The 11,668-nt window shown below is 56.2% G+C and overlaps 1 protein-coding gene across 1 annotated transcript; it reads right to left on the reverse strand.

The window, feature by feature from the left end:
- Positions 1 to 4,705: 4,705 nt before the first annotated feature.
- Tmem119 (transmembrane protein 119) lies at positions 4,706 to 11,226 on the reverse strand. The gene is made up of 2 exons (XM_004843626.4): positions 11,093 to 11,226; positions 4,706 to 6,938 (listed from the first exon to the last, which is right to left on the reverse strand). The coding sequence occupies exon 2, from the start codon at positions 6,922 to 6,924 to the stop codon at positions 6,076 to 6,078; it is 849 nt and encodes a 282-aa protein (XP_004843683.2). The 5' UTR covers positions 6,925 to 6,938; positions 11,093 to 11,226; the 3' UTR covers positions 4,706 to 6,075.
- Between the last annotated feature and the right edge of the window lie 442 nt (positions 11,227 to 11,668).

Genomic DNA, 11,668 nt, shown 5'->3' on the forward strand with positions numbered 1-11,668 from the left:
TTGTAGTACTAGGGATCGAACTCAGGACCTTACAAGGTAGGTGCAGTGCCACTGAGCTAAATCCCCAGCCCAAGCAGGGCTAATTTTTACTTTGCAGCTGCCGCCATAAACCCTGGCACCTACTGGGAAGGGGAGCAGCTGGGGGGTGGGGTCCTCGGGCCCTGGAGCCAGCGCCAAATCCCTCTTGCTATTTCTGAGCAGCTGGATGATCCCGAGATGAAAACCTCCTGAAAAAATGTCAGATTCTCATCCTACCCCAGACTAGCCCCATCCTTTCCACCAAAGCAGATGAGGCGCCACAGTCACCAAAGAGAGCAGATGCACACAGCAAAAGGTGCCACCAGAAGTCAGGCCCGCCTTGGGCTGGTCTAGATCACAGGGTCTCCAACTTTGATAATGACATGGTGACATCAGAGCCACCAGCTGAGGGACCCCGGGTGATCCAGTACTCTCCAAATTAGAGGCTCCCTAAAGTTACTTCAGCTCAACATTGCCGCAGTTTAAGGTTCATGCTCCAACTACTGGCTCTGTGATGTTGGGTGACTTTCTTCGCCTTTCTGAGTCTTGATTTTTTCCCACCCATAAAACAAGGAGAAATACTGACCATCTCATTAAGCAAGATGTGAAAAAGCAATAAAATAACACCAGTAGTTCAGAGCAGCTCTATTTGCAATAGCCCCAAACCAGAAACAACACAAATGTCTATTCACAAATGAATGGATGAACAAATTATGGTATATCCATCCAAGAGAATATTACTCAACAATAAAAAGGAGTAAAATATTGATGTGTACGATAACATGAACAAATATCAAAATATTTATGCAGTGTGAAAGAAGCCAGACAAAAAAGTGTACACACTGTGTGATTCCCTTTACATAAAAATCCAGAAAATAAAAACAAATCATAGTGACAGAAAGCAGATCAACATTTGCCTGGGGTTTGGGGCAGGGGTTGGAGGAAGGATGAGAGAGAGGTGGGGTCACAGAAGGATCTGAGAAACTTTTGGATGTGATGGGTACGTTCAATATCTTGATTGTGATGATGCTTGTATAGGAATACACATAGGTCACAAATCATCAGATCGTAGCCAGGTGTGGTGGTGCATACTTGTAATCTCAGCACTCTGGGAGGCTGAGGCAGGAAGATTATAAATTGGAGCCCAGCCTGGATGACTTAGTGAGACCCTGTCTCTAAAAAATAAAAAGGACTGGGGCCTGTAGCTCAGTGCAAACGCCCTAGGTTCAATCCCCAGTAGTGAAAAAAACACTATCAGATTTAAGCCTGTGCATTTTACCATGTACACTTCAAGTAAAGCTGTAAACAAACAAACACAAACCAACTTTAAAAGAGCTCTGGATGCAGGCAGGATGGTCCATTTCCGAATGGCAGCTATTCCCATTAGGAGTCGCTGTCTTTGCATCCAGGTGCTCCTTTGATTAGTTTCCATCTGCACTAGCACACTGCCTTGGGTCTGCTTGCTACAAGTCCCCAGTACCTGGCACATAGGAAATGCTCATTAAATAGCTGTGGAGACGAATCTGCTCCTTTCTTCTGGAACATCTCAGAACCCAGAAGGTTAATTTGTCCTGGGGCAGATTCCACAGCACCAAACAAACCTCTGTTATGAGAACTGAGGCAGCCTGGACCCAGAGTCAACCCCCACCAAGAGGAGATGGGCGGGGCATAACCAAGGCAGCAGGGCCAGGAAGGAAGTGGACACCGCCCTGCCCCACCCAAGGCACAGGGGCTTGGCTCTAGGCCATGCTTGTGTTCTAAAATGACTCTGTAAGCAGGACGTGGTGGCACACGCCTGTAATCTGAGCACTCGGGAGACTGAGGCTGGAGGTTTGCTTCGAGTTTGAGGCCAGCCTGGGCTACATAGTGAGTTCAAGGCCACCCTGAACTGCATAGCAAGACACTGTCTCAAAAATAAATAAATAAGCTGGAGATCTAGCTCAGTGGTTCTGCTGCCTGCCTCGAAAATGCAAGGACTCGAGTTCAATCCCTGGTACCAAATAAATAAATAAATAAATAAAATACAAATAATAAAATGATGCTGTAGGCACAGTGCTGCAGAGTCCTGCCTGAGATGCTAGACAGACCTGGGTTCGAATTCCAGCCATGCTGGTCTGTGTGACCCCAGGCAAGTCACTGCATCCCTCTGAGCCTGCTCCCTCCTCTGTGAAAGTTAAGGACGCTGCTCATCACTCTATGGAGGTGTAAAGAGGGCTCTTGGGTAAGGAGTGGCTGGGACATCTGCCACCTGCCTTCAGCCTGGCTCACTTGACCACATACACAGAACACGACGGGACGCTGGAGGCACTGGGGACTGACCCTGGGCCCCTCTCCCCCGTGACACCCCCAGACTCTGACTTCGTTGGCCCGAGGGCTCTTGGAAGTGAGTATTTTAACAGCTCCCAGGTGATTCCCGAGTGCAGGGTGGAAATCCTGCATCCACATGCAGCAGGATCACCTCTCTTTACCCACACAGAAACGGAGGCCCAGAAAGGCCAGGCAGCTTCTCCAAGGCATACAGCCAAGGAAAGATAGACCTGGGAACGAATTAGAACTTCCAAGCCCAGGACCCAAAGCCATAGCTCCATGGAAGGCGGCAAAGACTTGCACACTGTCCCCTCCTGCTGTACCCCGAATGTGATCCCAGTCAGCAAACACCAGCCCTCACGCTGACAGAGCAGGGCAGGGGACTGCAAGGAACCCCACTTTCCATGTGAAGCTCCTCAGTGTCCCGCACCCAGCCACAGGCCATGGGGATCTCCCTTCCCAGGGCTCAGGACTGACGCCTGCAGGCAAAGGTGGCAGCAGGCCGGGCCAGGCTCCAGGCAAAGCAGCCAAGCAGCTCTACAGGCCCTGAGATGGTAGAGCCCATCGCAGCCCTGGTGGCATGCTGGGCCCTGCAGACCTGGGGCACCGTGTCCCATGCTCTCGAGCCCCGTGCTGCCCCTGGCAGGCGGCCCACACCCCTGACCCAAGGGAAGCCTCCCTGGATGGCTCCCTGTGGCTGCTGCTGGCCTCCCTGCTGCGCCCCCCACTGCAGATGTGGGAGTGGATCAGAGGGGTCCAAGCAGGAGTGGAGGCCTGCTGTCCCACCGCAAGGCATCATTCATTCATTCATTCATTCCTCGAAGGAGGAACTGCACAGCCCTTCAAAGAACCCAAGCGCTGGGGCCGGACCGCTGGGCTGCCCTGGCTGTACGACCTGGGCACCTGATGGCACCACTTGGGCCTCAGTTTCTTCACTTGGGCCATAGGAATAACATCAGCACCCACCATAGGGTGGTGAGTCTAATGAGTTAACAATGCCCAGTGATTAGAGCAGGGCCTGGCATGTGGCAGGATTGTGTTCATTGTGACTGTTGTCATCACCAAACCAGAGGGATGTGGGAGGGGAAGGAGCCCAGGAGGAGGGGACACGTAGGCCGGAAGCTAATGGTTGGAAGGGATTTGCAAGTCGTGGGGGCAGGAGAGTGGAAGGGCGTCCTGGGCAGGCGGAACAGCAGAGAGAAGCGCTCCTCGGTACAGGAGACATCCCCTCCTGTCCTGGTGCTCAGGTCTCGCCCCCCGCCCACTCCACAGTCTCAGGGGACATAGCTATGGCTGCAGCTTGCTGGAGGGCCTAGCTGAGCATTGGTGGGGGGCTGCTGCCAGGGAAGCTCACCCTTCCCTGGCTCCCCCCCCCCCCCGCAAGATCTCCAGTGTCTGCTTCTTTGTTTTGAGGAGGCTTCGTGCACCTCCCAGCCACATCCACGTGCCTGAGACCCCCACAGGAGCTCAGGAACAAGGAGAGAGGCCCAGAGAGGCCAAGTGACTTGGCCAGAGCCACACAGCCCACTGGTGCTCCACACTCCTGCTCAGCCCTCCTGCTGCTTTTGGCTGCAGCTGGGCCAGGCAGGGATGGGAGGGCCCTTCCCCTCCGAGTCAGACAGAGGCCATTGTGTGCAGTGAAACCCGAATCCAGGCCCCCTTGGGTAGTTGGATGGGCTGGAGCAAGGGGCTGCCGGGGAAAGCCTCCCTGCACCCTCCCCCAGTCCGGGCCACATCTGGATTCCAGCTGGTAGTTCCAGAGCCCAGGAGGAGGGGGAGAAGTCACCCCAGGAACTGCTGGAGGGTGAGGCCACAAAGGCAGAGCCCAGCTCAGGGCCAGGGCCTGCTGAAGGAGCCATGTGCATGGCATTGTATCAGACCAGCCCAGAGCACAAGCTTCGTCCAGGACATGGGCAGCTGGGAGTCTTGCCACTGCCCTGTCCTTGGGGAAGCAGAGGGTGGGGACTGTCCTGAGGCCATGATCAACAACAGAACTGTGTGTGGAAGCTGGGCCTGTGTGCTGGCACCCCATGGGGAACCCCACTCCTCCAGCTTGTGGGTCATCGGATCTCTCTCTGCATATATACTTTTTTCTTGGTTTGTCTTGTGGTTCTGAGGATTGAACCCAGGTTCTTCCCACTGAGCTACATCCCCAGCCCATTTTTAAATTTTGAGACAGGAACTTGTTATGTTGCCTAGGCTGGGTTTGAACTTGTGATCCCCCTGCCTCAGCCTCCCAGAGTCCTGGGATTACAGGTCTATGCCACCGTACCCTTCAACATCTAAGACCTGCCTGGTGTCACCCCCACCCCAGAAAGTTGCCCCCAGCCCATGAGCAACCCCTCCCCACCCCTCTCTCCCAAAGACAGTGAGACATGGGACAGATTCAAGGTTTATTATGCTGGTGTGTTATGTCTCAGCACCTGAGGGCTGCACAGAGGTTGGGGCAGCTCCACATGGAGGAATGGGGTAGAAACTCCCCTAGAGACTCCCGCAAACAGGACAGAGCCTAGGATGGAAGGATGCTGTGGACGAGGGCTGCCAGACCTCATGATTGAGCAAAGGACCAGTGGCCAGTAACCCCTGCTCCAGGCTGGGTGTCGGAAACCAGAATGAGGGTTCCTCCGAATGCAGCCCCCCAGCTTACAGGCTGCTTTGAGGGTCTGACAGACAGAGAGAGTTCAATCCAGAAGCAGCAGGGGGATGAGAAACTCAACCCCAGGTAGGGGTGGCTTGGGGAACCAAATCCCTATACCCCACACCCGAATTGTGGACCAACCACAACTTGGGGCACCTTCAGAAAAATAAGAGCAGTATTTTCCAGAGTGGGTTTTGCCGGATTTGAGCTTACAACTATTTTAAAAAGAGGGGTGCTGGGAATCCAGCTCAGTGGTAGAGGCCTTGACTAGCAGGCGGGAGGCCCTGGGTTCCTTCCCAAGTACGACCAAAAACAAAACAAAGCAAAGCTCTGGAAAGTGCTCGCTTCAGCAGCACATATACTAAAAGCTTTGGAAAGGCTAGGCAAAACCCCAAACTGCATCCAACAGGAGGCTTTACTATAGGGCTGGTCAGAGCCCTGGGGAACAATCAGGTGGGGCTGGGGTGGAGAGGCAGCCCGAGTGGCCTCACTTCATTTGACCTTGGAATCTTGTTTTCATGGAGTGCCTCAGGGAACCCTGTCTGGGAAACACTCGCTTACGGCCCTGTCTTGAGAGACAGATACAGGGGTCCCCTCCCAGAAGCTGCTAAATAATCAGCTCCACTTCTGTAGCCTCGGCTCTAAGCAGAGGCAGAGTGACCCTAAAATATTAGGGATTAGGGAGATTCAAAGAATGGGTGGCACTGCAGGCTGCTTCTGCTTTGCCAGCCCCAGGTACCCCAGCATGCCCACGCAACCGCTCCCCAGATTCCTAGATCGCCTATTTTTCTTTGCTGCCTCCATGGAAAAACTGATATTTGCTTCCTCACAGGGGACTTCTGGCCATATTTCCCACCCCTTGTGGCTGATGTCGTAGCTGTTTGCTCCTGGCTCTTGTGGCACACATCTGTCCTCCAGCTCCCCTGAGTGCCGCTGGAACTTGGGGGGATTCCTGGGTGGACCACAGACCAGCTCCTCTGGCTGCTACAGGACAGGACATGCTGGGGCTGGCACAGAGGGGCACCAGGGAGTGGTCGGGGCTGACGGCCTTTTCAGGCCCAAGGAAGCGACCACTGGGGCCCAACAGTCAAGGCCAGCCACTCTGGGGCCTGTTAGACGCCAGGGGAGACACTGCTGCATGCACAGGGATTTTCCAGGGGGCCTGCTGGTCCCTGGGCTTCCTGGGTTGAAGAGAAAGATCCTTCCGGCTCCTCGTGACCCTTGCTGGCTGTTGGAGCCTCCTTGGCCACGGCTGAGCATGACTCCTCCAGGACTTCTGGTTTCTCCTCAGGGACCCCGCATGCCTGGGCTTCTGAGGCATCCTCCTGGCTGCCCTGCACCCCTTCCTCCACCCTGCCCTCTACCAGCTGGGCTCCCTCCCCGCTGCTGCCCAGGGCAGCCCTGGCAGGAGACTTGAGGTTCTGGGTGGCGGCCAGGATGTCAGCCTGCAGCTGCTGGGAGGAGTCCAGAGCCTCCTCAGGCCGGCTGTCGGGAGCCCTGTCAGGAACCTCACTGAAAACACGGGGGCCCCCAGCCCGGTCGCTCTGGTCCACGTACTTCTTCTTGGGGAAGGACGACGGGTAGTAGGCCGTGGCCTTGTGCTTCTGGCGGGTGATGAGTGCAGCGCAGACAATGAACATCAGCAGGAAGGCCAGCGAGCCCACCACGGCGATGAGCATCACATACTGGTGGAAGAAATCCACGATGCCGTCCAGGAAGTTGGTGGGGTGTGCCGGGCCCTCCAGGGCTGTGGGCTGGGGCCCCACCGATGTGGGGCTGAGGGCTGGGGTCCGGGGAGGTGGGAGGCTTGGAGAGGAGGGCGACAAGCCCTCTGCGTCCCCGCTGCCCCCCAGGTCCTCCAGGAAGGCGGCAGGCAGGGACACGGAGAGGCCAGGCAGGGGCGCGGGCCGCAGAAGCAAGAGCAGGGAAAGGAGGAGGCTGGAACCCACTGCAGAGACCATGGTTCCCCCAGGACCTGCAGGGAGAGGAGAGAGGGGAGAAGTCAGAGGCTGTCCAGTGTCTCAGGATTCAGAAACAGGGCTCACAGGGCCCTGAGACTGCAGGGAGCACAGGAGGAGTCCCAGCGAGCCTGTTCCTGGGCTGGAGCCCCCACTGCACCATGGACCCCTCTGGTTCATGCCTGGTGCACACGCTGTGTCCTCTTCCCTCCGAGGTCCTGGGCAGCAGGGCCAAATCTGATTCACCCCAGCATTTTCTGGGGTTTGCCCTATCTTTGGTATACGGCACACACACTCAGTAAATGCATCTGAACTGACACAGCTGAATTCACAATAAGCTTTCATGACTTTCTATGTGCCAGCTGCTACGGTAAGTTTCTTTCTTTCTTTCTTTTCTTTCTTTCTTTCTCTCTCTCTCTCTTTCTCTCTCTCTCTTTCTTTTCTTGGAGGGGAGCTGAGACAGGATCTTGCTATGCAGTTCAAGCTGGCCTCAAACTCACTGCTGACCTGCTGCCTCGGCCTCCCAAGTGCTGGGGTTACAGGCATGAATCCTGATAATCAGAGGGAGGGGTGTCCTGGGATAATCCCTGTGTTTCAGGTAAGGAAACTGAGACTCACAGTCATTAATCAAGGAAGAGCTAAGGTTGGATCTGGGCCTGAGGGGAGGGGTGAAGGTGGGGCTGAGTCATTGAGGCCTCAAGGGAGTGACAGGGATGCCCTGCCCTGTGTGAGGCCTCATCTCTGTGCACAGAATGGCTGCAGTGGCTCCATGGCCACATCCCATCTTCTCAGCCAGAGGCTTTCTCAAACCTCCCCCTGGGAGCCCCAGCCGTTCTCCCCTCTCCAAGAGTTTCTCAGTCTCTAAGTTTTGCAGGGGGCCTGGATGCCAGGATCGGCACCCACAGCTGCCCCTCGCCTCCAAGCTCCAAGCAGGCCAGGAGGGTCCCCCGGGGAACCCCTGTGGTGAGACAAAGCCATAGCTGCCAAGCTAGATGGGAACCAGATGACCTCGAGCCTCTCTCCCTCCCTCTCCCTCCTCCCTGCTGGAAGGCTGCTCCCTGCATGAACCCCCAGACCCCATCTGGCCCAGGCAACCCCGCTGATTAATAAATTCCTCACTGTCCAAGTTTATGGAAGAGCTGGTTTCTAGAACACAAACTCTCCTAACTGATGTGAGAGGGGCCGGGCTTTAGACAAACCCGAGACTGCAGGCCAAGTCCCCCAGGCCACCTTCCTCCAAAGCTGGCTAGGTTATTTATGGACACCGAGAAAAGCTTCAGGATCCCCTGTCTGAGGCCCCTCTCGGGGTCTGAGGTGGGCAGACAGCAGGGCGAGGGGCACGAACAGGCCACAGAGCAAGTTCCCAGGCTGGAGGAGGGGCTAGGGTCCCAGGCCTCTACTGCAGGTCCTGCTCAGTGACACAGGTGACAGGCCAGCCCCTTGGGTGACAGCGAAGACCCAGGAGATGAGCTAGGATGGAGGCTGGGAAATTAGTGGCTTGTTCCAGGTGCCCGAGGCCTCCCAATTTCTGTGCTCTAATTGCTCAGTGTCAATGAAGGATCAGACCCAGGACCACCTTCCAAGGACAAGAAAATCCAAGGATGCCCAAGTCCTTTAAACAAAATGGTGTGGGATTTGTGTGCAACCTACATACGTCCTTCCATGTTTTTATTGTTTTCTTTTGTTTTTTGAGACTGGGCCTTACTCTATAGCTCAGGCTGGCCTTGAACTTGCCGTAAGCCTCCTGCCTCAGCCTCCTGAGTGTCAAATAACAGGCATGCACCACCACACCACCAGGCTTCTCCCATATATTTTAAATTACCTCTAGATGACTTACAACACCTCATACAATGTGAAAGCTACTTAAAGCCTATCATACTGTATCTTTTTATGGCTACACTGTTTTGTTTTAATATTTTCTATCTGCAGTTTTTTGAATCTGTGGCTGAAGAAGCCAAAAATTCAGAGGGCTGTTTGCACTGATATAAATTTGCTCAAACCAGCTCAGAGGGCAAGAACATTTTCCTTTGTGCTAGGGACTGAACCCAGGACCTTATGAGTGCTCAGCAAAAGCTCCTCCACCCAGCTGCCCCCCAGCCCCTGGGCCCTCACCGGAGACATTTAAGACCTCATCAGAAACTCTTCCTGGATTCCCTTCCGCAAAAGCCACAGCACTTGGTCAGCAGCCGGTGATCTGCCCAAGGACACAAAGATGGCTCAGACAGAGCTGGGATTTCAACTCTCCTCTGTCTACTCTGCGAGTCCACACACACACACTGCACACCCACAGTGGGCTAGGAAGGGGTCCGCACCCCCATGGGCATCACTTCTCAGCCAGAAGGAGCATCGAGCAGCGCTGCTAAGTGAGGAGCCAGGAGCTCCTCCTCTCTGCTCCTGCTGAACCCAGCTCAGCCCTGCCTGTCCGAGTCAAACCCCGAGAGATCTTCAATGGTGGCAGCTGAAGCACCATGGCCACCAGAGGCTGAGGCCTGGGAAAGTCACAAGGCAGCTGGGAAGCTGGTTGGGCTGGTTCAGCACCCTGGCTCCCCAGGTCTACCTCTGCCTCCTGTTTCCCTGGAGCCTCTTTCTCCATCTGTAAATGGGCAGCAGTGTGTGTTTGAGTGTGTGTGGCAGTGGTGGGGTGACCACAGACTGAGCCTGCAGAGCTGTCAGGATCGTATAAGATGACATTCTGAATGTTCCCGGCACAGAGTGGCAGCTGACTCAGGAAAGGTGGAATTCAAGAGCGGAGAGCTCCAGGAGCAGGCAGCAATTTCCCCTCCTACACCAACAAATGACTGTCTTCATTTGTGTGTGCATTTGCCCAGTGTCTTCCCCACCTCCCAGGAAAAAAAAAAAAACACACAACTTTTTTAATCCATTGAGTGAAATTTCCTCAGCTCTGGTCACAGGATGCAGGACTAACACAGAGATGCACACACACTCACGCACACACGGCAATAGTCAGAAAAAAGGAGTTGAGGAGAGGACAAAAGCAAGGAAGGAGGCTCTACAAACTATCACTGGCTCTTAAAGGCTTAGACCACAACTCTAGAGTCCCCCCCAACCCCTCCTGACTCCCTGACAAAGGGCAGGGACATAGCTCTATATGGAACCAGCCAGGCCTCGTGGCAAGTGGCTGTGTGACCCTGGGCAGGCCTCTGCCCTCTCTGGATCTTGGTTTCCCATCTGCAGAGTGGAAGAACTGGCCTTCGAGGCCAGGCACTTGGTTCCTGCTTTCAGAGGGACTCGGACCCTCGAGTCACTAGGAGCAGGGGTGAAGCCTAGCTCCTGTGTTCCCTCCCAAGAGAAAATGCAGGGCCAGAGACGGTGTGGTGCCTGGGGCAGCACAGCACCCAGGGCTCAGGCCAGCAGAACCCTGAATAGAGGCGGCTGGAATGTCTAGGAATCTCTGGGCCACACACAGGGCCCTCCCCACACACAAGCCAAGGCAGTGCCTGGTGCACGGTAGGGGCCAGTGAGTGGGGACCCTCTCACTCCGGTTAGCTGCTTAAGATGATGATGCCACCCACTTGTGGTCGTGATTCTGCAAATAATGCAAATCCCCCCCAGGGCCCGGGTACCCCAAGACCTGCCTGAGGCTGAGGGTCCAGAGCTGCTGCCCCACCCCCACCCAGAGAGGGGCAGCCAGCGGGGGAGGGGCGCCCACAGAAACCTGGCTTCAATTAGTGGTCTGGGGGGAGGGGGCCAGGCGAGGACAGGGAGCTGGGCGCCTCAGAGGAGAGGTCTTCGAGGGAAGGGGTTCCCAGGGGCTCAGAACTCACACAGACACACACGGAGGCAGCAGGGGCAACCAGACTCAGGGCAACCAGCACACGGGCTCGGTACAGCACGGTGCCACTACACGGGCAACTCACTCAGACACGCAACGCATGCATCACACATCCCCGACACGGGACAGGGCTGCCCCAAGGCACCTTCGCCCTGAGCCTGGAAGCAGCACCTGGCGACCGTCCACTTCCAGAGAAGGCACCCACACCCGTCCTACCCACCCCAGCATCCTCTCGGGACTCCCAGGACCCTCCACCGCCAGCCTGCGCACACTTGGGCACACAGGCTCAGAGACGCCTGCAGAGTGCTCCACAGTCCGGTCCGGAGCTCCGGGAGAGACCCTGTCCTGGCGGTGGGGACTCCTCCCCTGGGGACTTACTGGTTCCCGCTGCAGGGCTGGGAGCTCCCCGGGTGGACGAGATGGGCACCCGGCCGCTTGGATCAGTCCCCGCCGCTGGTGCTGGGTGCTCTGGCTGGCGCCTGCCCTCCTCGTCCTCCGTGCCTCCTTCTTCTCCTCAGGCTGGGCTGCAGGGCCAGCTTGATTTCATTAAGAGAGTTTGGGGTGGGGACAAGGGGAGGGGCGGGGCAGCGCCGGGGCCACACACAATCCCACCCTCGCTGCTGCAGCCTCACTTCCTCCCTGACCCGAGGTCCCCAGAGAAGGCTCAGACAGACAGACAGACAGACAGAAGGGCTGTCCGCTGTGCTTCCCAGAACTCAGAGCCGGGGTCCCGCCTGTTCCCCCACAGCCCCAGGGGCCGAGGTCAGGGAGGCCCCTAGAAGTGAGCAGGAAAAGTCCCCATCTCTAGTTCCAGCTCTGACTCAGGGTTTCCAGCCTCGGGTGCAGAGTGGGAGTCAGAATGTGTGGAAGGGAGGCCCAGGAGGGTCTGGGCCTGAGGCAGGGAGCGGAGTTCCGGCACCAAGTCTGGTCAAGCCCTTCACCTCCTAGGCCTTC

The sequence above is a fragment of the Heterocephalus glaber genome, unplaced genomic scaffold (genome assembly GCF_053883595.1).
Source record: "Heterocephalus glaber isolate CG9 unplaced genomic scaffold, H.glaber_assembly_v1.0 deba00001687, whole genome shotgun sequence".
NCBI classification, from domain to species: Eukaryota; Metazoa; Chordata; class Mammalia; order Rodentia; family Bathyergidae; genus Heterocephalus; species Heterocephalus glaber.